Source organism: Melanerpes formicivorus, unplaced genomic scaffold, assembly GCF_026170545.1.
Source record: "Melanerpes formicivorus ecotype bairdi unplaced genomic scaffold, bMelFor1.0.p_v2 SCAF_5, whole genome shotgun sequence".
NCBI classification, from domain to species: domain Eukaryota; kingdom Metazoa; phylum Chordata; class Aves; order Piciformes; family Picidae; genus Melanerpes; species Melanerpes formicivorus.
Window position 1 is genome coordinate 24663605 of NW_027142357.1, and position 26906 is coordinate 24690510.

General features: G+C 59.6%; 3 protein-coding genes across 5 annotated transcripts; 2 read left to right on the forward strand and 1 right to left on the reverse strand.

The window, feature by feature from the left end:
- The first annotated feature begins 1861 nt into the window (after window positions 1-1861).
- LOC137441370 (gap junction gamma-1 protein-like) lies at window positions 1862-6714 on the forward strand. 3 transcript variants are annotated; one of them, XM_068138793.1, is made up of 3 exons: window positions 1862-2070; window positions 4405-5606; window positions 5722-6714. In XM_068138793.1, the coding sequence occupies exons 2-3, from the start codon at window positions 4430-4432 to the stop codon at window positions 5727-5729; spliced, it is 1185 nt and encodes a 394-aa protein (XP_067994894.1). In that variant the 5' UTR covers window positions 1862-2070; window positions 4405-4429; the 3' UTR covers window positions 5730-6714. The 3 variants fall into 3 exon arrangements, with proteins under 3 accessions (XP_067994894.1, XP_067994892.1, XP_067994893.1); XM_068138791.1 differs by lacking the exon at window positions 1862-2070 and adding an exon at window positions 2089-2229; XM_068138792.1 differs by lacking the exon at window positions 1862-2070 and adding an exon at window positions 3559-3713.
- A 503-nt stretch (window positions 6715-7217) lies between these two features.
- On the reverse strand, window positions 7218-9441 carry INHA (inhibin subunit alpha). The gene is made up of 2 exons (XM_068137804.1): window positions 9090-9441; window positions 7218-8403 (listed from the first exon to the last, which is right to left on the reverse strand). Exons 1-2 carry the CDS (start codon window positions 9439-9441, stop codon window positions 7670-7672), a joined length of 1086 nt encoding a protein of 361 aa, XP_067993905.1. The 3' UTR covers window positions 7218-7669.
- Window positions 9442-10598: 1157 nt separating this feature from the next.
- On the forward strand, window positions 10599-26776 carry OBSL1 (obscurin like cytoskeletal adaptor 1). Its single transcript, XM_068138794.1, has 27 exons — window positions 10599-10664; window positions 11770-12871; window positions 13629-13898; window positions 14084-14344; window positions 14659-14964; window positions 15087-15359; window positions 15456-15731; window positions 15866-16138; window positions 18383-18655; window positions 19032-19307; window positions 19385-19657; window positions 19958-20233; window positions 20456-20731; window positions 20821-21096; window positions 21366-21647; window positions 22395-22670; window positions 22806-23081; window positions 23162-23428; window positions 23578-23847; window positions 23930-24196; window positions 24482-24748; window positions 25063-25175; window positions 25337-25490; window positions 25592-25753; window positions 25902-26009; window positions 26140-26406; window positions 26619-26776. Exons 2-27 carry the CDS (start codon window positions 11827-11829, stop codon window positions 26624-26626), a joined length of 7071 nt encoding a protein of 2356 aa, XP_067994895.1. The 5' UTR covers window positions 10599-10664; window positions 11770-11826; the 3' UTR covers window positions 26627-26776.
- Window positions 26777-26906: the final 130 nt, after the last annotated feature.

Consider the following 26906-nt stretch of genomic DNA (forward strand, 5'->3'; position numbering starts at 1 on the left):
CCCTCCTGTTGCAGCTGCAATGTGGCACTTATGCTGGCAACCTCCTGCTTTACACCCACCTCTCCATGCCACCTGGCTGCAGCCCCGGGCTTCTACCCTGGCCCTGAACACTTCCCTGCAGCCTTCCAAAAACTTGAGTTTCTGTGCTTATCTAGCTGTTTCCCTGTATCCACCTCCTGCCTGTGGCTCCTGGCCTGAGATGGAGGCTGTTCCCAGGGGTTGCTTCCAGAGCACCTGTTGCAGGGTCTCTAATACAAATTTACCCTTCCAAAAAGTCAGTGCTGCAGTTCTGTGCATGGGAGCAGGGTTCAACAGAAAGTGTTTCCTCATGACCGTCCACTGAAGCTGTCACATGGGAAGGACCTATCCATGAGCAGCAGGTAAGTAAGGATTAGGCAAAGAGAGCCCAAAGTGGGACCCTTCCCCTCTCCCTGTTCTGTACGTATCTATGCTCTTGTCAAGGTGTAGCACACTCCTCTGGAGGCCTCTGACTGCTCTCTTGCGTGAGAGCAGCAAGCCTGTGCTCGGGATGGGTGGGCCTTGGGGCAGCACCTCTTGCTGACTTCGGGAAGCGGCAGGGGAAGTTGCAGGGCTGCCGTTACTCAGTGGGCCCAGAATAACCAAAAACCCACACCGGATGCAGCAACCATGCTTCCCACCCAGCTCCTTGCCCCAGCTGCCTGGCATCAGCCTTCCTCCTTCCCACACGAGGTGGGCAGATGTGCTGCACCCACCAGTGCCTGCTCCTGGAAACCCTATTGCAGGAAGGAGCATGTTTCAGGGGGAAGAAGCAGCATTTCATGAGCTTACACTGACTTTAGCTTCTCCTCAGCTATTCGGGTTGCACAAGGCATCCTGGCATCCCTCCCTGCCCCCACACGAGAGGACAAGGATAGGGTGCTCTGCCTAGGATATCATGGGTGTGACTGGCCTAGTGTAGTGACTCAGGCCTGACAAAAATCCCCACAGCCAGTTTTAGCAATGCAGAAAGTCAGTGGCCAGGGTGGTCTGGTGAAGGGTGGCAGCCACTGCTGCCATTGCTCTGGCCTTGGAAGGCTGGTCCTATTAACCAGGGTGAGCAGTGGTGACTCTAAGCAAACATCTGGACATGCCATGTGCTCAGCCTGGTCCTCCTTCAGGAACCTGGTGTGGGCCATGAGAAGCAACTCCGAGACTTCAAAGATTTGGTGCACATTGCCACCACATGTGCACATTTTGCTCCACGTTCACACCACATCTGGGGCCACCACTCCTTGGTGGCACTGAGTCTCTCCTTACCTTCACCCTTTCTTTCTGTTCATTGGAAGCCTTACAGTGAGGGTGGTGAGACACTGGAACAGGTGGCCCAGGAAGTAGTGGATGCCCCCTCCCTGGAAGTGTTCAAAGCCACGATGGATGGGGACTTGAGCAACCTGGTCTAGTGGAAGGTGTCCCTGCAGGACAGGCAGGGGGGTTGGAACTAGATGATCTTTAAGGTCCCTTCCAACCCAAACCGTTCCACGAATTTGGTATTCTGGGGAGGAGGTGGTGGTTGTGCTGGAGGCCGTCAAAGCTCAAGTGCCGGCTATCTCCTCCTCCCCTGCGGCCAGGAACACTGGTACTCCCTGGGCAGGTGTTGCTCACCCCTGCCCACCCCGCGGGCCGGCCCGGGCCTGAGGCTGCTGCCACACCAGCGGTCTGGAGCGGTCACCTGCTACGAGCAGGCAGCCGCAGCCTCTGCGGGAGAGGCGGCGCGGGAGTCAAGGACCTCCCGAGGGGGCGAAGGCGGAAGAGCCGCCCCATCGGGGGCTGCACGGGACGGCCCAGCACTGTGTCCGAGCGACCGGGCGGTTTTCCGTCGCTGATGTCACCGACAGCCGCGGCGCTCGGAGGAGTTTTCGCCGAGGCCAGCCCCTGCCCGCAGCCCTGCGCGGCCTTCCGAGCCGCCGGCGGGGAGGGGGCCGAGGCCGGGACCGGGGACGGCAGCGAAGCGCCCCGCCCAGCGGCTAAGCGGGACCGGCGGGGCCGGGGTGGGATGGGACAGGAGATCGACGCCAAGCGTCGCGGCCACGGGTCGGTGCTGGGCGGTTGGTAAGCACCGGCGGGCGGGCGCGGGGCGGGGCGGCCCCGGGCCCCTTTGTTCGGCGGGAGGCGGCGGCGCGCCCGCCCCGCCGCTTTGTCCGCCGCTGCCGGCGGGAGTCCGGCGCGCCGTGAGTGGGGCCGGAGAGCGGAGGCTGCGGGAGTGCGCAGGTCGGTGGGGCTGAGGAATTACCCCGGGGAGGGCTGGCAGCGGGGGAGGGGGGCGTCGGGAGCTATGGGCAGGGTCTGTGGGGGCCACAGGGCTGGAAGTCCCCGGTGGGCTGGCGTCAGTGGGGTTGATGACTCTAGGAAGGCTGGGCCTGGGGGACTGTGTCCTTAGGCTGGCAGCGGTCAGTGAGTCCCACATTGGGCTGGCCGGGGTCAGTGTAGGAGGGGTCCCCGGGTGGGCAGCGGCTGGCGAGCCCGGGGTGGGCTGCCTGGTGCTGGGGCACAGGGGCCCTGTTGTGGGTTAGGGAGATGGAATCGCTGGGTAGGGCAGGCTGGGGCAGAGAGTCCTGGGGGGCCAGGCAGGAGCACCTTGGGGTCGGTAGGGCTGGGGGCGTAGGTGTACGTGTAGGGCCTGGCTACAGCACGTGGCGTTGGTCTTGTCTGACAGCGTGGCCGGGAGGTGGTGGGTGGCTGAGCGCCCTCCGTAGAGAGCTGGGCTTGGGCTACCTGCCATGAAAGGGTGCGGGGAACCATGTGCTGCCTCAGCCATGCCCACCTCAGCTCCTGACTCTTGTGTTGTTTCTCCTTGGCCACCACAGCAGTGTGCTCTTGTGTGCTTTTGCTTTCCATGGGCTTGCCAGTTCCCAGGGCTGCCCTCCTGCCTGGTCCCCTCACCTTGTCCCCTGCCCCAGCTCCTCACTTGGGGGCCAGGTGGGTGTGCTGCTCTCAGGCATGGGCCAAAGGCAGGTGCAAAGCATCCTTCTTCCCGTGGGGTCCTGGGGGAGAGAGGTTTGCAGTGGGAAAACAGCGCAGTAGTGTTACCTTGCAGGGTTCTTGACCTTGGGAGAACAGTGACTCTTGATAGGCTGGGTTTGGCCCCCTGGTGCCAGCCTGTGCCACCTCCTGTGTCTTAGTAGGCTCCACTGAGCACCATATTATCAATGAGAGCACGTCCCTCACATGGGTGCTTGTGCTGGAGGAGCTTTTCTGTTTAGGTGAGGTTACTGAGCTAAGCAAAAAGATCCCCTTACTGTGACAATAGTGGCATGAGTGCAGCAGGAGCCATTGTCCACAGAGATGTACCCTGGTTGGAGGTGATCAGATGGGTTGGTTGGAGGACAGGTGAGGTAATGGGGAGGCTGAGAGTTCTAGGAGGGTGCATTCCTTCTCCTCACCCTGGGCAGCCTTGTCACCTGCTACAGCCTTGTCACTTGCATCAGCTTGTGCGTAAGCTGCTGAAACTGGGGGTGGTGGTGGGATGTCTCCTCTTGCATCGTCTCCTTTGGCCAGGAGATGCAGCGCAATCCTCGTCATTTCCTCCCTGACCTCCAGTGTCAGCTGCTTTGCCAGAACTTTGTGCAATTCCTTGGTCACCCCACGCTGCCTTTGCCATCGCTCTTCTGTCTCCTGCTCTACTTCCCCTACCAGCCCTTGCCGTTGGGCTGTGGGGTTCTCTGAGGACCAGCCACCACAGACTTCAGGGACTTGTAAGCATTAGGAGGTGGGAGGGCACAGCATGAATATTTGGTGGGGCAGAGTGATGCTGCATCTCTGCAGGGTGCAGGGAACCTGGCTTTTGGTGGTGGGTGCTGTTCAGGGGAGCCCCCTCAGCTGGGGCTTGGGACTGGCAACTGCAGTGGGACAGAGGGCCTGCTGGTACCCTTCCATGTTGCCTTCTCTCAGGGGCACAGAGACCCCTGTGGGAAGGTTGTGGGTGCTGGTGCAGGGTGTGATGTCTCTTGGGGACCTGCCCAGGTGGCAGATGAGTGCCATGGCACTGAAGGCAGAGGAGGCTCTGTCCCCTCTCCCTTCCCAGCTGCTGCTGCCCTGTGCTGCTGTGTTTATCATGGTTGTGGTCATGCTGGCTCCTTTCCAGAGTGTGTCCTGCAGAGGACAGGGATGTCCCAGCCTTTCCCTGGTTTTCCAGGTTCCCTCCATGCCCCTGGCTGGTGGTGGGGCAGGAGCAGGATGTGGATAGGAGTTTGGCAAGGAGGTGCTGGATGTGATTTTGGGCTGACGGGTGCCCCTGAAGGGCTGTGTTTGTGGACTTGGTGGGTAAGGGAAGGAATATCAATGATATGAGGTGGGTGAGGCAGGGGTGAAAGCTGCTGGCCTGGGGGGACCTGGTGAGGCGCACAGGGGTTTCTTAGTACCTGTTTGCCTGCCTCTTCCCCACAGGGCTTGAGCCAACTGCCTGTTCAGGATGAGCTGGAGTTTCCTGACACGGCTCCTGGAGGAGATCAACAACCACTCAACCTTTGTGGGGAAGATCTGGCTGACTGTCCTCATTGTCTTCCGCATCGTGCTGACGGCCGTGGGGGGCGAGTCCATCTATTACGACGAGCAGAGCAAGTTTGTCTGCAACACGCAGCAGCCTGGCTGCGAGAACGTATGCTACGACGCCTTTGCCCCACTCTCCCATGTCCGCTTCTGGGTCTTCCAGATCATCATGGTAGCCACACCATCGGTCCTTTACCTGGGCTTTGCCATGCACCGCATTGCCCGCATGCCTGAGTCCTCACGGCGCCAGACACCAGCAGCCCGGCGGGCACGCATGCCGGTGGTGCGCCGAGGAGCCGGAAGGGACTACGAGGAGGCAGAGGATGATAATGAAGAAGACCCCATGATCTTTGAAGAGATCGAGGTAGAGAAGGAGAAGAGCCCCGAGGGTGGAGAAAAGCATGACGGCCGGCGCCGCATCAAGCAGGACGGGCTGATGCGTGCCTACGTCCTGCACTTGCTGTGCCGCTCGTTGCTGGAGATGGCTTTCCTCTTCGGGCAGTACCTGCTTTACCGCTTTGAGGTGAGCCCCTCCTATGTCTGCAGCCGCAGCCCCTGCCCGCACACTGTCGACTGCTTTGTCTCTCGCCCAACCGAGAAGACCATCTTCCTCCTCATTATGTATGCTGTCAGTGGGCTCTGCCTCTTCCTCAACCTCTGCGAGCTCATGCACCTTGGCGTGGGGCGCATCCGGGATGCCCTGAGCCGGTCCGACAGTCCCCCGCTCCCAGCTGGTGGCAGCCCTGCACCGCAGTACCCCAAGAAAGCTCCCAGTGCCCCCCCTACCTACCACTCGCTGAAGAAAGAGCCTCCGCAAGCCCCACTGCCCAATGGCAAGCTGGACTACCGAGAGAGTCTAGCACCAGCAGCAGGGCACTTCACCCTGGCCAGGGCTCCCCCAGTGCATGAGCTGGACCGGCTACGTGAGCACCTGCGCCTGGCCCAGGAGCATCTGGAGGTGGCCTTCCACCTCCAGCCCCCGCCACAGCCCCCGAGTCCTGCCCGCAGCAGCAGCCCTGAGGCCAATGGCATCGCCGCTGAGCAAAACCGCCTCAACTTTGCCCATGAGAAGGGGACCACTGCCTGCGACAGGACCACAGGTGGGCTGGGGAGGGGGAAGAATCTGTGTGACTTGTATGGGGCTATGGGAGTGGCTCCCAGGGAGGGGATATCATTCTCCTGGGGATGTGCTAACCTTCCTTTTGCTCCCCACAGGGCTGTAAGTGCCACCAGGGACGACAGAGGTGTCTGCCAGAGCAGCTGCCACCACCACCGCAAGACACGGCAGCCTGCCAGGAGTGGGGGACAGAGGGTGCCTCCACGCCTGCCTGACCGGACTGGCTTGGCAGCCCTGTTCCAGTGGGTTGTGGCAGGGGTTGGGGCTTGTGGCGACATTCTTACTTAATTTTCAGAAAGGGAATATCTTATTTTTGTACATTTTTATAAACTCGTCAGCGTGTGCACCCTGGCATTTTTATACTCCACTCCCTAGCTCTACCTTGAACCCCTGTGTCCCCATCTCCTGTTTCACCCCTTTGTCCTCCCACACACATTTTCTGATGCATCTTCTCACACCTCCCTGTACCCTCCCATGCCCACTGTTGCCAGCCAGTGCTGTGCAGACGACCATGCTGGTGACATTGATGTTGCCTCTGTGGTATGGGGACTTAGGGGAAGCTATCCTGGGGATCTGTCTGGGCTGAACCTTGGGGCAGCACACTGGGCTGGCATTGTGCTTGAAATGGGGAGAGGGCGGGGGAGGAAAGGGTCCTGATGGTGCTGCTGCTGGAAGGTACCGGAGCATCAGGGTGGGCTGTGCTGCACAGCATCCTGGCAGAGGATTGCAAGCTGTGGGGCTGGCCTGCTCGGAAATGTCTGTGCAGAGGGCAGGGGCTGTCCTTCCTGCCACCTCTGCCCTGCTCCCGGCCGGCCGATCTTGGACCAAAGCCTACCTCCTCGCTCTCTGGCCGTGGGCCCGGGACCCCCTGTGCAGGGTCAGACCCTCATCCCAGGGTGGGGGGACATGTTGCCCTGAGCCAGTCTTGGCCAGGAGCCAGTGGGGTGTTTCTGATCATCTCAGCCTGGGTCACACACATTTTTGTAGCGTTGTTTTTTACTCGGAAATGATTGTCACTGTTTTTTCTTGGTTTTTGTTTTGTTTCTTTTTTATATCTATATTAGTAAAGGCTGGAGACGTTTTGTACTGAACTGCTGCATCCGGTCCTTTGGGAGGAAGGGGTGGGAAGGGAATCCTGTGCAGCTGGGCTGGGACCTCCCCGCTCGATGGGGGTGACTCAGTCATTCCTGACATGTGGAGGCGGCTGTGGCCGGAGCAGTGTCCATTGGCCTGGTGGAGCGGGATTGCCCCAGCTGCATTCCTCTTGTGTCCTCTCCCTGGCAAGAGGCCCGATGAGAGGCCTTCCTGTGCCTCCCCACCTCTGCTGACAGGGATGGTGCCCTGCCCTGCGCTTTCCTGCCCTGAGGCTAGATGAAACCCAGCCGCCCTATGCTGATTTTGGCCAGCATAACCCAGTCCCCTCTCAGGGCCCCCAGGTTGGAGCTGGATGCCTCTTGCAGTGTTTGCCCAACCCTTCCCTCTTCCAGACCCTGGGGAACTCATACCCCAACACACAACCTCACACCACCTCTGTGGCTGCCTCCTATGGAAGCTGGAATTTCCAGGCTGTTTCAGTAAAAGAAAAAAGGTTTATTTCACTTATCCTGTTAAGCTTTCCAACAGGGTGTCCTGCTAGGAGAGGACTCAATTGCAGCACTACATGTACCACCAGCCCCGTCACCGGTTTGAGGTCCTTGCATAGTCTCAGTGTGGCACAGGCTGTCCCTGTTCCTGTCCCTGCTATGGCAGCCTGAACCTGCCTAGGAGTATGGGGAGGGTGTAGCACTCTGCAGCAGGAGCAGGTCTTTTTTGGAGTGGGGAGAAAATTGCTGGGGGCAGGGCAGGCAGGGAGAAATGGAGGCTGAACTGGTTGCAGACACCAGGCTGACCTCAGCAAGGGGCAGAGGCAACCCAAACCTTTGACTTGTGCAGTAGGAGGGTGGTACAACACAAATCCCCCTGCTGGGTCCTTCTGGCCCCTGCAGTGCAGGGCTGAGCAGCTTGTCCCCAGTGGGATCATGGTCTGGGGCTGGGCTGTGGGATGCCCTAGACACAGGTGCAGTCCTGGGCCAGGATGTTGGGCACGGTCTCGTACTTGAAGGAGTAGCCACCGTCGGAGGTGGTGCGGACACGCAGCGAGCGCATGGTGCCAGGCAGGGCAGCACAGCACAGCTGTACGCCCAGGCGGTGGCTCAGCCCATGGCCCTCGGCGCAGTTCCCATGGCAGTAGTGGAAAACAAAGCTGCTGGGATGCACAATCCACTTGTCCCAGCCCAGTTCCTCGAAAGAGATGTTGAGAGAAGCCCGTCGGCAGTTGGTGTGGGCAGCCAGGTCCTCAGATGGGCGCTGCAGCAGGCTCAGGGCGGCTGGAGACCAGGGCACAGCAGAGCGACGAGCCCTCTCACTGCCCTTGGCCCGTGTGCTGGCCACCAAGAAGGGCATCTTATCTGCCTCAGCCAGGCAGGGGCAGCCAGGGCAGCGTACCAGGAGCACAAAGAGTGGCTGTGAGAGTTGGGACAGCAGCTCTGGGGCGAGGTGAAACACTGTCCAGTGCTCGGGTGTCTGCACCACTGTGGCTGTCACTGGCACTCGGCCCTGTGGTGACAGGGTCAGCACATCAGGGGCCGAGTGGTTGGGGGCAGCTGAGGGGCCGGTGTAAAACCAGAGCTGGGCAGAGGTCACCACGCGGCTCAGGGTGTGTGCTGAGGGCTGGAAGAGGTAGGTGAAAATCCCTTCTTCCTCCAGCAGCTTGTCTGGCTGCATGGGCTCACAGGGCACATCTGCAGGGGGAAAAAAAGGTGCTCAGGGTGTGCTCCCAAACCTGGGAAGGGCCCCCAGTGCTGGGTGAGATGTTGCAGAGGGTCCCTGAGGTGGGGTGCCCAGCTGCTGGAAGGGGCTGTTAGAGGGTGCATGGGAGCAGATGCCTAGTGCTAAGCATCAGCCACTGCTCTGCACACCACAGCCAAGCTCTGCTGTGCCCTGGGCTGGCCTATTACTGTTGTCCCTATGCCCCAGTATCCTGCCCTGTCCCCTTGTGTCCTGCTGCATCTCCCAGTGTCCTGCCCCATAGCTGGTCATCCTGCCCTGTCCCACCAGCATCCTACCCTGTTTCTTAGTATCCCAACCCATTTGCCCTGTTCTTAGCATCTCACCCTATCCCACCCTGCCTGTGTCTCAGATTTCTCCATCTCTCCACATCCACCCTGGCTCAGCCGTTCCCCAGCCTCTCAGCACACTCTTGTGCCTCCTATTCCTCTCCCTGCCTGTGTTCTAGGCTGCTCTGCTTGTTGTCCCTCCCCGCCCTACCTTTCCACCTGGCTTGCCAGCAAACCTCACCCATGCCTGCACCCCAAGCCTGGAGTACCCTCTTTCTCCTGCATATGGCCACAGAAGCCCCTCCATCCTGCTGCATCTGTGTTGCCCCTTCACCCCTTTTCCCCTCTCCATTTCACCAGGATTTTCTCACCTGTGGAAGGGAAGAGGATCACCTGGGAGGTGTCTTCTAGCTCCTCTGGCTCAACTTCAGCATTTTCAATGACGTCCCTCCTGTGCACCCTCCGTGCTTCCTTCTGGGGCTCTTCCTGAAGAACTGGGGGGCTCAGATGCTCCAGTACCCGAGCCCGCACCTTGGCTAGAATGAGGTGCCGGTCAGCACCAGCTGCAGGGCAGCCAGCCAGGGTTGAAGTGGGCAGCATGGCAGGCAGCAGGTGCAGGAGGAGCAGCATGACTGTGGGGCAGACCAGGGGGCTCTGCTGTGGGCTCCTGCCTGCCTGCCCAGCCCATCTGCCCGCTGCACTCCTCCTGGGGCAGGGTGGCATTGAGACCTATCTGACACTGACGCAAATGTCTGCTCGCCGTGAATATTATCTCTGGGCAGCAAAAGCGCTGAGACGTCTGGAATGTGAGGACTGCAAGGACAGTGTGGTCTGCAGGGGGATGGCGCCTGGACAGGGGGTGTGTGTGGGGGGATGCTGACAGAGGCATCGGGTGCATGGGGCTGGGGAGGCTAGGCTGTGGGCAGGGTGTTGCTGGGATAGTTTTCTTGCACTAGCAGGGATGGAGGGAGCAGTCTGGGTGAGCTTTGCAGCTATCAGTGCTGGGTGTCCCAGTGGTGGAGAATCTGCAGATCTGGGGCTTCAGGGGGGACAGTGGGAGGCAGTAGTGGCTGTGCACAGCAGGAACATCTGAGCAGGGAACTGATGGGGTCCAGAGCCCTGCAAGACCCTGACGTAAGGGACCATGTTGCAGGTGGCAGGCACCATGCTTCCTGGGATGGCTGGGGCACCCTAAGGTCACAGGACAGCCAGTGTGTGAGAGCCTAAAAATGGCAAGCCAGGGGAGTGGGAGGGTTGTCGTACCTCCAGGGCAGCCGGATGGCTGATGAGGTCCTGGGGACATGAAGCAGGAGGGATACCAAAAAGGTCTCCACACTGCCTGGGGCTGGTGAAGGCTGAGCCAGCTTCAGGAGGATTCTGGGCAGCCTCTGCACCTCCTTCACTCTTCTTGCAGCCTGGTGCCCCACATAACATGGCACATATGGCATATCCCATCCCGGGCAGCCTGGTGTCTCACACAACATCCAGTGCAGCATGTTCTGCATGCCATGTCCCATCATACTGCAGCCTCATGGCCCACCCCATGCCATGCATGGCAAACTGTAGATCCCACACCATGCACTGCATGCTGTGCCTCCCATAGAGCATGCTACCTCCGGCCATTGGCTGCCCCAGCACCAAGGCACAACCATGTCTGTGGGGCCCCAAATCTCCAGAGGTGGCAAGCTGCCTGCCTGCTCTGGGCCCAGTGGCAACTGCCAGGCTGCTATACATAGGGTTGACCAGCCCTGCGCCGGCAGGCACTGAATGGAGCAGGCTCAGTCTTATCAACCCAGCATGTCATCAGAGGGTATTTTTGGGGACAGCAGCTGCAGGCATTTGTAACATTTGGTCTCTGCGCACTGACACCCGGGAGCAGAGCTGGGGAAAGGAGCAGGAGCTGGGTGCTGGCCCTGTGAGACCCTGAGGAGAGGCAGCAGAGTGAGGTGTGTTCATGGGATGCGGGGCTGCATGGGGCAGGGTGATGAGGGATGGGGGTGGTCGAAGGGGCAGTGGGGCAGCCAAGCTATTGGGGCTGTGCATGTCTGCAGCAACTGCCATGGGGTGGACTGTGTGTCAGGAGAGCATGTGGCCTTCAATGGACGCACTGTTCCTGGGGGCAGGGCTCCAGAAGGAGAAGCTGATCCTTGTCCCCACCAGTCCACATGCACCAGCCATCTCCGTCTGTCCCTTCTGGCCCATTCAAGGAGTATTTCAATTTCTCTTGCCTCTGCCTGAGGAAGGCAGAGATACCTCTGCCCCAGTCACAGTGTGGGCTGAGACTGGAGTGCACTCTCCCAGGGGAAGCATGGAGCAACCTGCCCCACTCCTACCCATGATGGTGGGGACAGTTACCTCCAGTGCTGGGGATGGAGGCAATGCTTTCCAAGAGCAGGAACCATCTCCTGCCTTCCTTCTGCTCCCTGGTGTTGTCCAACTGTCACTTTCAATGCCCAAGGACCGAATCCTGCCGGTGGGACAACAATTTAGAGGTGGACCTGCTCCCTGCGATGTGATCGCCGGGGACAAGGGCGGTCCTCTGTCCCTCCGAGCCCATGAGGAAGTGCCGGGTGCCCCCCGCTCGCGGCAGCCCCGTATCAGCACCTGCCTGCTGAGCCAGCCCAGATGCCGCAGGAATGCGGCTCTGCCACCACCCGATACTGCAGGAATGTCCCGAGGGTGGGGAAGGGGCAGCCTGGGGCCGTCCTGCCTGCCGTCCCCAGTCCCCAGCAAGTAGCTGCTCGTGCTCCCTGTCTAGGCAGAGGTCTCCTGCCCCCGGACCTGGGGTCCTCTCTGCCACCTTGGGGTAGGCTGTGGGTGCCCCAGCCCCTTAGGGTGAAAAGACCACCTTTGTCACTTCTGTTGCCACTCGGTGGGAATATGGATGAGTCAGGCTGAGACATGAGCATATTCAGTGAGGCTGGGGTGCTCAGCGTTGGGATTTACGCTGGGGGCTTCACACCAGGCACAAGTCCCTCCTGGTAGTGCTCCATGCCAGTCCCTTTGCTGAAGCCTAAGCCCCTACTCCAGTTGCTCTGTGCATCTCCACAGGCTGATGACCCCCCACTGCTGCTCCAGCCAGCTGCCTGCTGTGGCCCTGCGGCAGTGATGATGGAGGGATTTGGGGGAGCCCCCAGGTTCCTGGCTTACCCACGTGCCATCACGGTGCAAAGTGGCAGTGATGCGGTCCTGAGTTGCCAGATCACGGGTGACCCCCCGCCTAGCATCCTCTGGGAGAAGGACAAGACCCCAGTTGAGCCATCAAGCCGTTTCCACGTGGAGGCCAAGGGGAATCTGTACAGTCTGCTGGTGTCCTGCACCATCCCACAGGACAGTGGGATCTACGTCTGCAAGGCCAAGAACTGTGTTGGTGAAACCTATGCTGCTGCTACTCTCAAGGTGGAGTCGGGCGAGTCCCAAGAGGAGAATGGATGTTCAGGCACTGAAGCACCTGCCTTCCTTGTTGCCCCTTCGTCCATGAGAGTGTGCTGTGGGGAGGATGTGACATTCACCTGCAGGGTGTCTGGGCAGCCCTGCTTGGTGCTAGAGTGGGAGAAGGATGGGCATAGGCTCTCTGACATCTTTGAGAGCAGCCACTTTGCAGTGGGGCAGGAGCCAGAGGACTGGCACTTCCTGAAGCTGTTTGGTGCTCGGCCCCCAGACAGGGGTGTGTACATATGCCGGGCACGCAGTGGCTCCCAGGAAGCCCTGGCTGCTGCTGTGCTCCTGGTTGAACCCTGGGTGCCACTGAGTGGGCTCCCTAATGGCTCTCCTGCTGATGGTGCCAATCCACCGGTGGAGCAACAGCGGCGGTGGCAGCAGCATGCAGCAGGACGACATGCAAGACCAGAGACTTGGGTGCCCAATGGCACAGTGCTGGCCAGGGTGCCAAAGGCCAAGGCGTTCGCTGTAAGCATGGGGAAGCATGCCAAGTTTCGCTGCTACGTTACTGGCAAGCCTAAGCCAGAGATCATCTGGCAGAAGGATGGTGAGGCCCTCACCCCTGGCCGCAGGCACCTCATCTACGAGGACCGGGAGGGCTACTTTATCCTGAAGGTGCTGTACTGCAAACCCCAGGACCAGGGGCTGTATGTCTGTACCGCATCCAACACTGCTGGCCATACCCTCAGTGCAGTGCAGCTCCAGGTGAAAGGTAGGAGTGTGCTTGAGTGCTGCTGGGGCAGCCAGGCACCAGCAGAGCCCCTGGCTTTTCGTCTGGCAGGGATGCCTCTGTGTGTGCACCCAGCACCACTGGGTTGCCTCCTCCTTGTGCAGTCACACTCACCCCAGGCTCCTCTACACAGAGGTGCAGGCTGAAAGCAGGGGACGCTGGGCCAGGGAGCTGTGTCCCTCTTTGTGCTCCTCTCACATTGCAGAGGTGGCATTTCTGGAGGGCTGCTTGTGTACAGCCATGAGTGGGGAGGGGGAAACTGCCTTGGTGACAAATTCCCCTGGAAGTGCCAAGTGGTTTTGGCAGGAAGCCCTGCAGGGCACCACTCCAAGTGTCTGCACTGGCGCCAGCCCCTTCCCCCAAAGCCACCCTGCCAGCTGGGGACAGCCCACAGCTGCAGTGACCTGGCATCTGGTGCAACCCCCTCCAGCGCCCCTCTGCTCCCCTCTGCTGAGATGCCTGCTTTGGCATGCTGATGTGCACACTCCTTCACGACCCAAAACTCCCTGCACAGATGCTGGGGGCTTTGCTGGGTCTCTCCAGCCTGTGCCCTGGCATCCCCCTGCTCTGGGAGATATGCTTTTCGAGGTAGTGTCCACTGCATGCAGGAAAAAAAGAAAAGGTGCAAGGAAGGGCCAGGGGCCTGGCACTCTTTTTGAGCTGGGAATGCCTTGAGTGGAGGGCTGCTGGTAGGTGCAATGCCCTGTGTGCCTTCAGTGCCCATCTCTCTCGGTGGCAGAGCACCGGCTACGGTTCCAGGTGCAGCTGGCAGACGTGGAGGTGGCAGAGAGAGAGGATGCTGTGCTGGAGTGTCAGGTGCCACTGGAGACCATCCCCACTGTCTGGTACCTGGAGGACAGGGAGCTGCAGCCCAGCCACAAGTACGTGATGGAGGAGCGAGGAGTGGTGCGGCGCCTGACCATCCGCGATGCCCGAACCGATGATGATGGCATCTACCTCTGCCAGATGAAGGACAAAGGGCGCAGCATCGCTGAGGTCTCCGTTCGAGGTAAAGGGCCAGGTCTCCAGCTGCACAACTTTGCCTTCCTATTCCCCTCCTTTCCAGGCTCTCCACTGCCCCCTGCCTCTCTAACCTCCCAGATCGTGTTGCCTGCTCCTATCCGTCCTCAACCATATCTTCCCTTCTCTCACCCCATGTACCCTTTCTCAGTCCTCATGTATCTCTTCCCATAGGGGTGATTGCAAAGAGGTTGCCTCGGAAGCTGGATGTGATGGAGGGGGAGAATGCAGTTTTCTGCGTGGAGACAAGAGAGGTGGTTGAGGGGACCTGCTGGAGCCGGGACGGGCTGCAGCTGCGGGAGTCACCCCAAACTGTGCTGAAGAGCTTTGGCAGAACGCACCTCCTAGTGCTGGTGCACGTCACCCGCCAGGACGCGGGCATCATCTCCTTCACCGTCGGGGAGTCACAGACATCCTCCCAACTCCGTGTGAAATGTAAGGGCCCCACATCCTCTGTCCTGCCCCCTCATGGGTGATGACCCAGGAGAGAGATGGGATAGGCACCCACTGTGCTGGGAATGCCATGCTTCAATGGCTTTATGGGGAACAGGGCTTTTAGGAGGGCTCCAGGGCCCCAGCCTTGCTGGCAGTCACAAACCCCTGTAACCAGCATCATGCTACATGTGTGAAAGACCATCCTCTCCATCAGAAAGAGGATTCCCAGAGCAACAAGCAATGTAGCCCTCCTGTCACCCCACTGGGAGCCTCACTGCTATCCCCAGGCAGGCAATGTGGTCTGTAACTTGCAGGTGTGAAGCGTGACCCCCCAGGTGCACCGGTGGCAGCTGAGATGAGTGTGGTGGAGAGCAATGTGGCCCTGCTGAGTTGGTGCCCTGCGCCTGATGCCCATCTCCGCCCCCCCAGACGCTACCTGATAGAGCGGCGGGAGGTGGCGGAGGGTGAGTGGGTGCAGTGCCTCGCTACAGACCTGCCCGGCTGCGTGCGGGTGCTGGGTGCCAGCGTGCCCCATGAGGCTGACTACTTCTTCCGTGTCTGTGCCACCAACGAGCATGGCAGGAGCAGCCCCGTGGAATTTCCTGGCTCTGTACATCTTGGTGAGGGTGCTGAGTTAGGGAGCCCCAGCTGGGAGCTGGCTTTCCCCAAAGGCTGGCTGAGATGTTGTGCCATTGCATCCTGCTGGCTGCTGCCACAAGGGCTGAATCCAGCTGTGCTCTAGCCCCGACAGCTCGCCTGGAGAAAGGTCTGCAGGACACGTGGGTGCAGGATGGTGAGGATGTGCAGTTCTCTCTGGAGCTGTCAGCTGTAGTGCAAGGCACCTGGTTCCTCAACGGCATGAGGCTGGGTGAGGAGGTGGGTGGCCGGTGCAGCGTGCGGCACTGTGGGACAGAGCACTCACTGCTGATCCGGAGAGCACGGCTGGCTGACAGCGGGGCACAGGTCACCTTCATGTCTGGCAGTGTGCGAGACTCAGCCACTCTGCATGTGAAAGGTGAGTGAGGCACTAACCCTGGGGTCCTGCTGGGAGAAGAGTAGCAGGGGCTTTCATGCTGAAAGATGCTTCTCTCCCTTCCACAATTTCTCTCAGCCCCACAGGTCTGCATCACACCAGTGCCAGAGGCCAAGCGGCTCCAGGAAGTGCCAGCAGGGTTGCCTGTGCTGCTGGAATGCCAAGTGTCCTCCCCGGATGCCCTTGTCCACTGGTTGAAGGACGGTGAGGCCGTGCCTCTGGATGATGTTATTGCAGTAGAGGCAGAGGGCTGCATGCGGAGGCTGCTCCTCCGCTCAGCAAGTCCCTCGGACACTGGCACATACACCTGTGACACTGGGGATGATGCTGTGAGCTTTGTAGTGACTGTGACTGGTGAGCTGGAGCTGCATGTGGGAGCCTAGACCCCACCTGCTGACAGCAGTCCTGCCCCTCTTCTTGCCCCATGCTGGGGCTGAAGCCTGCTGTCTGTTGTGTTCCTGTGCTGATCTCTGTGTTATCCCTGGCAGAGGCACCAGTGAGGATTGTCAGCTCCAACGAGGAGGCCCCCCACACCTACACAGCTGGGCAGCGTGTGGAGCTGTGGTGCCAGCTGTCCCGCCTGGCAGCCCCAGTGCACTGGTACAAGGATGGGGAAGAGGTGGAAGTGAGTGAGAGCCTGGTGCTGGAGCAGGAGGGACTGCGGTGCCGGCTGGTGCTGCCTTGTGCCCAGCCACAGGACACAGGGGAGTTTGTCTGTGATGCTGGTGGGGACTCTATCTTCTACACCATCACTGTGGCAGGTGGGTATGATGCAGGAGGGGTGGCAAGGTCACATCTCAGGAGGCTTTCTTTGGTGGTGCAGGGTGCCACAACATGTGCTACTGTCAGCGTTACTAGCATTTTTGCTTCTCTGGGGATGTTTGTCAGAGTGCTCTTCCTGGGTCCTCACTAGCAGGCTGGTGGGTTGGTTAGTGTCTTTGAGATAGCTGTGGTGTATAAAACCACACATACTGACTGCCAAATGGGTCAGCTTCCTTCATAGCCAAAAATGCTCAAACACCTGAGGGCATCCAGCACCTCCATGCTGGGGTGTTTGCTAGACCTCTGCCATGAGCAGTAACCAAGTCCTCCTCTGGCAGAGCACAAGGAAAGCTGCAAGTGAGAGAAGGACTTTGCTGGCCCTGAAACTCACGATCCTACAGTCACATGAGGGTGATCAGGGCACAGTTAAAGCCCAGGTGAAAGGCTCCATGACCTCAGCCATAAAGCCTCTTCACAGTGTTAATATGTGGCAAAGGGCCAGAGGTGATGGCAGAGAATATGGGATGAGTGATGAGAGATGTTGGAAGAGCCAGTTAAGTGGTGACTGGAGGTTGAAAAAGGGAGGGGGTTTAATGTGGTAAAGTCAAAATTGCCAGTGGGAAGGACAGACAAGTAGGGCCTTTGGGCAGAGGCAGGAGGTACTGCTGCCCTGCAGGGGTGTGGGGCATGGGGAGCTCATCTTCCTTAGAGTGAGAGTGGGGAAGACCATCTGCTGCTCAGCCTTTCAGTTGAACAGCTTTGCATCACCTTGGCAGAAGGGTCTTAGAGAAGCTGGCTCTGTCCATTCAGGACTTGGCCATCATTGTCACTGCCAGGGCTGGGATGGGGCACCAGGGAGCTCAGGCTGGCACTTCTCTGGCATGAGAGCCGTGCTGGCTGCTGTAACAGCAGTGGTGTGGCATGCCTGGGTTTCCCCAAGGCATCCCAGCTATCCCAAACAAGCTGCCATGTCATGGAACTAGCCTACCTCAAGTCCATCCACACCCATGCAACTCTGGGATTTCTGGCAGTGGCTGAGTGCTGGGGCTCCCTCAAAGCTCAGGCCAGAGTGGCAGTGCCTGCTGAGGGCTGGCACATCATCCTTTCCTGCCTTTGACATTGTTCAACCTCTCCAGCCACACTTCAGCAACATGATTGCTTTTAGCAGGTCCGGGGAGACAGGCAGTGGGTGAGTGTTTGATCAGGGAGCCAGGCGGATGCAGGCTCAGCGTGGGGCAGGTCGAATGCTGAAAACTGGCGCCGTGATGCTCTCACACCCTGTGGGGCTGCAGGGCTCTGCTGAGCCTGGGCACTGCTGCTGGAAAGTGTCTGGGAAGTTTGCAGCCTGGATGCCCAGCATGGGGCAGCTGTGGGCCGTGAGAAGGGCAGGTCACCACTCGGCCATCAGCATGCTCCAGTGCTGGCTGTGCTCTGTGCCTGCCCAGAGCTGTGGGCTGGTTGAACACCATGGCAGAGTCCAGGCCAGCTACAGCCTGTAGCAATGGGCATGGTCAGGTGGGTGGTGCTTGCTGCTGCAGGCAGGGGCAGCATCCTGATCTTCTTCCAGGAGAGAGGAGGGCTGCTCACCTGAAGGTTGTACTGGGAACTCTTCTAATTTTGGAGACCTGACTCAAGTCAGTGGGGGGATGTGAGCAGTGGCACATATTTCATGTATGCCATTTGACACTGGCATTTATCAAGCACTGTGATCTGGCATGGGGTGATCCAGCATGGTGAGACAGAGGAAGGGGGCCAGAGGAAAGCGACCCATGACTGCACCACAGTGTTAGAAAATGCCAAGACTGAGCTCAGATGGAAGCACCAGCCGGGACCCAGCAGGCAGGGGTGTGGGAACCAGCTGCAGGGCCTGATGTTGGCACCACAGATGGCAATTAACAGCACTGGGGCTCACTAATGATGCACTTACCTACTCACATTCCCCTTCCACATCCCTCAGTTCTATCCCAGGGCACAGCAGGGCAGGTGCTGTGGGAGCCAGGGCACAACAGTATTTTACACCCACCTAGATGATGATTGCTCCTCCTGGGTGTGCTGGGTGAGAAGAGAGAGCCCTGGGCAGGGCAGCCCAGCATCTTGTGCTATGCAGTATGTGGATGAGGTGGTGCCTTCCAGCCTTAAAGACAATGAGCTGGTAAAGCCATCACTCCACACAGGGCTGTGACTGCCATCATCACCCACTATGGTCTTCATATCCTGGCTGATCTCTGTGTTATCCCTGGCAGAGGCACCAGTGAAGATTGTCAGCTCCAACGAGGAGGCCCCCCACACCTACACAGCTGGGCAGCGTGTGGAGCTGTGGTGCCAGCTGTCCCGCCCCACAGCCCTGGTGCACTGGTACAAGGATGGGGAAGAGGTGGAAGTGAGTGAGAGCTTGGTGCTGGAGCAGGAAGGGCCATGGTGCAAGCTGGTGCTGCCCTGTGCCAAACCACAGGACACAGGGGAGTTTGTCTGTGATGCTGGTGGAGACTCTGTCTTCTACACTGTCACTGTGGCAGGTAGGTGCAATGTACAACAGCAGCCCTTTCCCTCTTCTCCCTCTGTCCCAGCTCCCTGCTCATACTGCCATCCCACTGGTAGCTGCGGCATCTTGGCTGCCCCTCACTTCCTTGTGAGCAGTTCCTAGCCCATGCCACTGGAGGAGGCTGTGGGCAGGGGCAGATCACCTGCTCCATTTCCTCCCAGAGCCCTGTGCCATGCAGCCCCTCCACACCACAGGGCACAGCCAGTCCACAGCCATGGATTATTCTGCCTCCCAGCACAACCCTGATGCTCCCTGTTGCTAGCAGCACTGCAGGGATGGAATGACCCTGGCCACTGACCACAGGGCAGGTAGGATGGAACCCACATGACATGAAGTCTTGGTCTTCTCAGCCTTGAAGGTCCGCATTGCCCCAGTACCTGAGGCTCTGCAGTTCCAGGAGGTGCTGGCAGGGCTGCCCATGCTGCTGGAGTGCCAAGTGTCCCCTTCAGATGCTTCTGTCCAGTGGCTGAAGGATGGCAAGCCTGTGGTCCCAACAGAGGTCCTGGCCATCTGTTCAGAGGGAGGCTCACGGAGGTTGCACATCCCTGCAGCTGTGCCATCCGACTCAGGAGTGTACACCTGTGATGCTGGGGACGATGCTGCCAGCTTCAGGGTGTCTGTGAGCGGTGAGCTCCCTGGGGGTTGCCCATCCTTACATGAGATCACCCAGTACCACAGCTGAACCCCTTACTATCTCTGGCAGAAGCATCAGTGAGGATCATTGGCTCCAACAAGGAGGCCTCCCACACCTACATATCTGGGCAGCGTGTGGAGCTGTGGTGCCAGCTGTCTCACCCAGCAGCCCAAGTACAATGGTACAAGGACAAGGAAGAGGTGGAGGTGGGTGAGAGCCTGGTACTGGAGCAGGAGGGGCTGCGGTGCTGCCTGGTGCTGCCCTGTGCCCGGCCGCAGGACACCGGAGAGTTTGTCTGCAATGCTGGGGATGCATCTGTCTCCTACCACGTCGTGGTAGCAGGTTAGTGCTGCAGTAGTGATGTCCTTGGAAGCGCAGTGCTGCCCTGCTCCTTGCCCTCGGCATCAAAGAAGAGAGGGTGTGGCTGCATTGCCCAGGAATTGGTGTGTGGCCCCCTCCAGCCGTGCTGGATTGGTACGGTGTGCCTGTCACCCCTGCCTTTGAGCAGCTCCAGTCCCTTGGCACTGGGATGAGAGGCTGTAGAATCTATGCAGCCACACGGGGAGAGGGACAGAGGTGACACTAAGTAGGGCCAACAGGGCTAGGAGCAGTGCAAACACCCTTTCTCTGCATCCCTGGCAGAGCCACCAGTGAGGATCCTGCACCCTCTGCAGCGCTCGCTGGAGCTGCCAGTGCAGGCACCAGGGCCTGTGGAGCTGCGGTGCGAGCTCTCTGTCCCAGATGCTGCTGTGCGCTGGTTCAAGGATGGGCTGGAGGTGGATGAGACCAACAACCTGCTGCTGCTAGCTGAGGGGGCCTGGCGCCGCCTCCTCATCCCCAGGAGCAGCACAGAGGATGAAGGCGAGTACATCTGTGAGACCAAGGATGAGGCTGTCTCCTTTGACGTCAAGGTGTCAGGTCAGTAGAGACATGAGAGCAGGGAAGTGCTGATGTGTCTTCTGGTTGCAAGCTCTTTCCCAGCCTCGGTGAAGGTTGCTAGTTTCTCCATAGTGATGAAACCATTGGATGCCCACTTCATAGGCCACTCAGTGTAGGTGCTCATCTGGGACTGGCAGCAGAGGTGTACTTGGGACCACGCTGTCCCCATCCTGCTTTGTGTCATAACCATACTCTTTGCAGAGCCACCGGTGAGGATCCTGCAGCCCCACAGACCAGTCCCTGTTGTGACAGTGTTCCTGGGGGAAACAGTAATGCTGGGCTGTGAGCTGTCCCGCACAGATGCCCCTGTGCACTGGGCTAAGGAAGGCATCAGGTTGGAGGCTGGGGGTAGCTTGGTCCTGGAGGAGGAGGGTGCCCATCGCCGCCTGATCATCCCTGTGGCCCAAGCTGAGCACTCTGGAAAATACATCTGTGATGCTACTGATGACACAGTGACCTTCACTGTCCAAGTGCTGGGTGAGCAAGAGGCTGGGGGAGAGGCTGGTAGGACTTGCTGGCCTCACAGACCCTGGAGACCCCAGCTGTGTTGGTGCTGGGTGCTGCAGACCCACTGGTCAGGATCCTGGAGAAGGACACTTTGCCGACCCGCTGGCGTTGCCAGGCCCTGGAGGATCTGACACTGGAGCTGCACCTGTCACATGCCCATGGGGAGGTAAAGTGGTACAAGGATGGGGAGAAGCTGCAAGACACGGGGCGTGTGCGGCTGGAGGAGGATGGGACACGCCGCTCCCTCGTCATCCTGGGTGCCACAGGCAGAGACACGGGCGAGTATCTCTGCGACGCTGGCGATGACAGCATTGTCTTCTTCATCACCGTGGAAGGTTAGCAGGAGGCCCTGGGGAGGATAGCTATCAGGGTGTGGACCGAGGTGGGTCCCTGGCTGCTGCCAGGCTGGTGTGGGTCTGGGCTGGGTGACAGTGAGCATGAGAAGCCTGGTTGGAGGGACACAGGGAGTGGGCTGCATTCACACTGGGGCTCTGTGGAAACTCCTGCACTGCCCAGCTGCAGCCAATGAAGGTCCAGACAGGATTCATCCATTGCAGCATGGGGCACAGACTGCTGCTCCTATTGTGACAGCCTGTCTCCCCAGTCCCAGAGCCGCCAGTGACCATTGTGGGCAACAAGGGTGTTGTGGAGCATCGCTTCCTGGTGGCTGGGGAAGACCTAGTGCTGTCCTGTGAGCTTTCCCGGCCCGATGCCACTGTGCGCTGGCTCCGGGATGGCCAGGAGGTGCAGCCGAGTGAGAGGGTGCAGGTCAAGGCCCGCGGGGTGCTGCAGCAGCTGACTGTCTGTGGGGTGCAGCCCAGTGACTCAGGGAGCTACATCTGCGATGCTGCCAGTGACAGTGTGGTGACAAGCGTGGAGGTGTCAGGTGAGCTGTCACAAGTTCAGCACTCTGGGGCCCCCAGCACAGTGGGACCATGACACAGCCTTGGGTGAGGGGAGGGAATACCTCTGTGACCCCACTGATGGTAGAGGCCAGGGTGGCAGTGTGGCAGGGGGAGGTTGGGAGTCATGTCTCCAACCCACAGGAGCCACTGATCAGACAGGGATATCTCAGGGTCCTGGCGAGACACATCCCTCCCACCTTCCGCAGCCAGGGACTGGCTAAATTTAGCCCTGGCTGGCTCCCAGGCACCACTCCTCCTGCTTTGGCTGCCAAGGCTGACTTCAGCTCAGACCCTTATCAGCTGAAGATGGAGGGATAGGAAACAGCCTGGCGCAGGCAAATGTCCCAGCTCCCCAGCAACATGCTTGAGATGGAAGACACACCAAAATTAATGGCACCAGCCTGGAAGCTGAGATGCCTGTGCAGAGAGTGATGCAGGAGCAGTGGACTCTGCCACTGTCCCTGCCCAGGGCCTGTTCCCTGAGGGGACCCTGAGCTGTCAGACCCCACCAGCCTGCATAACTTACCCACCAGGACCCTGGCTGGTCTCACCATGGCCCCCAGACAAGCCCCAAAGCAATTCCCAGCCACTCACAGCATCCTGCAGCTGGATGTACCATTACCCCCACGAGCGCCACAGCCCTCTCCAGTTGCAGTGGTCCTATTTCTGCAGTAACCCATGCTGTGGAGACACACCTCTGAGCCCTGCCCTGTCTCCCACACTTCCAGCCCAGCCTGTGCGTATTGTCAACAAAGAGGAGGTGCAGAGCCCACTGGAGGTGCTGGAGGGGGACAGTGTGACACTGGTAGCCCGGCTGTCTCCAGAGACAGCAGTGGTGAAGTGGCAGAAGGATGGAGAGATGCTGCGCTCAGGTGGGCGGCTGCTGGTGTGCAGTGAGGGTCCCACACGCAGCCTCACCATTAAGCAAGCAGAGCTGGGTGACAGTGGCATGTTCCTCTGTGATGCCAGCGACGATGAGGTGCAGTTCATGCTGAATGTGAAAGGTGAGCCTGGAGGTGTTCCTCATGCATGCCAGGGCAAGAGCAGTCTGATGCCCCATGCTGGCATGCTTTGTGTCCCTATCCCATGCCAGTGCTGCCAACAAGGGCACAGCTGAGGCCAGTGTTTCCCTGGGGCAGAGGCACCTGTGTTGTTCGTGAACAAATGTCAGGAGCGGGAGAAGCTGCTGGTGCTGGAGGGCAGCAGTGCCGTGCTTTCCGCCACCACCTCCAAAGAGCGAGCCAATGTCACCTGGCTGGGGCCACAGCAGGTGGCAGTGGCTGGCGAGCGCTGCGAGCTGCGGCAGGATGGCCGTGTCCACAGCCTCGTCCTCCTCAATGTGGCCAAAGAGGATGCTGGCCTCTACACCTGCCTCTCCTCCCATGACCAGATGCAGTTCGATGTGAGTGTCCGAGGTGAGTAATGGGGGTGCTTGGGGAGCCTCCCCGTGGTGGCAGCAGCAGCAAGTGCTGACATGGAGGGTTTGGCCGTGCAGAGCTTCGGGTGAAGTTCCTGCGTGGGCTGTCGGATGCACGTGTGCGGCAGGGCGAGCGCGTGGTGCTGTGGTGCGAGCTCTGCAAGGCACGGGGTGACGTGGTGTGGCGGAAGAACGGCCGGGTGCTGGCACCCAGCCCCCGCTGGCAGATGGTGGCAGAAGGGCGAGAGCGGGCACTGGTGCTCAGTTGCGTGGAGCCTGAGGATGCTGGCGAGTACTGCTGTGAGTCCAACGATGACAAGACACTTGCGACACTGACAGTGCAAGGTGAGCTGTGCCCCAGGCTTGGCCACCACCCTGCACCATGGAGGTGGTGGAGAAGCTGGCCAAGGTGATGAGAGGGATGTGTAGGGATGTTCAGTGGCTCTACAAAATGGGAGGATCCCAGTACTGGTACCCCAGCATCCTGGCTGTAGTCCCCAGGGTGGTGGAGATCATCACAGAGCTGCAGAACCTGACAGTGCTGGAGGGCGAGGATGCCACCTTCAAGTGCCTGGTGTCCCCTGAGGATGTGGCCATGACTTGGCAGCTGAACGGCCAGCCTGTGGTCCCTGGAGAGAGGCTGATGGTGACAAAGAATGGGTTATGCCACAGCCTCACACTCCGACAGTGCCAGTCAGGAGATGCAGGCACTGTGACAGCCAATGCTGAGGGGCTGGTGAGCACAGCTCGGCTGAGTGTGCAAGGTGAGGGGGAAGGAGCCAGGTGGGGTACAGCCAAGGGCACAGCCCTGGGGCCAACCTCTGACCGGGCACATGGGCCATGCAGAGGCACAGGTGCTGTTCGTGCGGAAGCTGCAGGACATGGTGGCAGAGGAGCAAAGGGAGGCATGCCTGGAAGTGGAGGTGAGCCATGAGGCTGCTGAGGTGCAGTGGCTGAAGCAGGGCATCCTCCTCCAACCAAGCAGCAAGTACCAGCTGCAGGAGTCGGGGTGCCGGCGCACCCTCACCATCCACTGCCTCAGCCCCGCTGACCGTGGCATCTACCGCTGTGAAAGCCTGCACGACCGCACACAGGCCAGACTCTATGTGGAGCGTGAGTACCATGCTGGGGATGGGGACAGGATGGAGATGACCGGGATGGGGAGGGTGCACACCTGCTGCAGCTACAGTTGGTTGGAGATGGGAGTGCGGGCAGAGATGATGCTTAGTTAGATGGGGTGGTTGAGCAGAGAGGTGAATGTGGGGCTCAGGGATAGACAGGGATAGAAGTCTAGTAAAAAAGGTTGGATTTGGGGGATTGCCTCAGTAAGCACAGACTGGAGAGTTGGAGGCTCTGAGACATAGCAAGCATCTGCTTGTGGACATGGGTTCCTTGCAGCCCAGAAGGTGTCGATCCAGATTCCGCTGGCAGATGTGGAGACCTATGAGAAGGAGACAGCCACCTTCTTCTTGGAGCTGTCTCACCCTGGTGTGCCTGGGGTCTGGACACGAGATGGCATCCGTGTGAAGCCCAGCAGCAGGTGCCGGATCAGTGCCAAGGGATGCGGACACAGCCTGACACTGGAAGGGCTGACACTGGAGGACTCAGCCACCATCACCTTCACCACTGATACCCTGCGCTGCAGCGCTCGCCTGGTTGTGTTGGGTACGGTCACTAGGGCAGGCTGAGGGTCGTAGGTCACACTAGCAGTGCCATTCAGCTCCAGGGGGAGATGGCAAGATTGAGCTAGGTCATTCCAGGTACACACTAGCACGTGTCCCCCTGTCCCCAGGGAGACAGTGAGCAGTGGGGAATCCTGGCCAGAGTCTGGCTCCAGAGCCAGCTGAGACACCAGTGATGAACGCTTGTCGATGGCAGTGCCCTAGAAGCGCCACCTTTGCCCCATGCTGAGATGCCCTGGGCACAGCTCCCCATCCCCTTTCCCCTATCAAACCTTTCTGTCCTGTGCCTTCCCTCAGAGCCTCCAATCACTATGGTGAAGGTCCCGCAGGACCTGGGGGTCCTGGAGACAGGGGTTGCCAGCTTTGAGTGTGAGCTGTCTCGCCCCAGCGCAGAGGTGATGTGGTTCAAGGTGAGGGTTCACCCCAATCCCCTCCAGCAGTGTACAGCTGCATCTTCCTCCCTGCTGCAACCCCTGGCCACTGCCCTCCTTGCCAGGGCTGAGGTCAAATATGGGGGCAAAGCAGTGAGGTGCTGCCTAATTGCAATTTTGAGCTCATTTTCCCCGGGCAGGATGGGCAGGAGCTGCGGCCAGGGCCCAAGTGCCGCATCTACTCAGTGGGTCGGCGTCGCATCCTGCAGCTGAGCCACTGCGAGCTGGCTGACGCTGGCATCTATACCTGTGATGTGGGTGGCTGCCAGGCCTCTGCTACACTGCATGTCCAGGGTACAGCCCCTCAACTCCGGGGATCATACACACCCCAAAGCCCTGTGCCGCCCATTTCCCTTTGCCCATGGTCACTTTGGCACCTTGCGCCTCGCCCACAGAGCGCCAAGTCTGCATTGTGCAGGAACTGCAGGATGCCCAGTTGCAGGAGGGCGACAACGCTGTCTTCACCTGCGAGGTGTCACATGGGGACATAAAGTGCGAGTGGTTCCGGGATGGGGAGAAAATCAAAGTTTCCAGCAAAGTGAAGACACGGCAAGAAGGTGGGGAACGCAGGTGGCCCCATACCTGGTTTTGGGGCTGGGAAGGGTCAAATTCAAGCAAGGGGAGTTTGTGCAAAGGGAGCTCTCTGCACCCCTACTGTCACGGGTGCCCATCACAGTGCCCTTGAGCTAACCTCTAGCTCCCCAGGGACCCGGCATTTCCTGCTGATCTGTGGTGTGCGCCCTGAGGACGAGGGACTCATCCGTTTCACAGCTGGGACAGCAGCCACCTCAGAGGCTACTCTGCGGGTGCAAGGTACCAGTGTGGGGTGCAAGGGCTGGCTGGGCTCCAGCACCAGGGCTGGACTGCAGCAGGGTCAAATTGTGGGATCCTCATGGGAGCCCTGCTCACCCCATGATGCCAATGGCTCCCCTGAACCTGCCAGCATTGCCTATTCGGATCGTGAAGCCGCTGCGAGACAAGACGGTGCTGGCACAGCACAAGGCAACTCTGGAGTGCACTGTGTCCCATGCCCGAGGTCGGGTGCGCTGGCTGCGCGGGGACACTGAGATCTTTGCTGGTGACAAGTACGAGATCTGCAATCTGGACTGCTACCGCACACTCATCATCCACTGCGTGGGCCCTGAGGACGAGGACTCTTACACTTGTGACGCCTTTGATGACCGCTCCACTGCCAGGCTCCTCGTGGAGGGTAAGGGGGCACCTAAGGAGCATCACTAGGGGCTGACCATGCCGTCGTGCCTCACAGTGGAAGGGCATCTGGGGCCCCGCTCCTCACTGCTTGCAAGGGTCTGAGCACTGTGGTCAGCAGAGCAGGCTGGAGATGGGACCAGGAGTCTGTACCCACCTGGTCTGGGATCCCAAGGATGCTGCAGCTCTTCCTGACTTCCATTGTTCCCACAGGGAGCTAGAAGCCAGGATGCAGTATCAGAGTCTGCGCACAGACAATGGCCACCGCTGCTGGGAGATGGGGTCATGCTTCACCTGGGATGTATGGACACATAAACACCATGTCCAGCCTGCTGTGGCCTCAGGACTCCACATTAAACAGCTTTTTTTTCCCCTCTGACATGGCTTCTTCCACCCCAGTGAGCCAGGGTCTCTTTAGAAGGGGAGTGGCACTGCTCTGCATCCCGCCCAACACTCCCAGGGACTGCAGTCCTTGGGGATCCCTCACCCCCATCCCTGGCC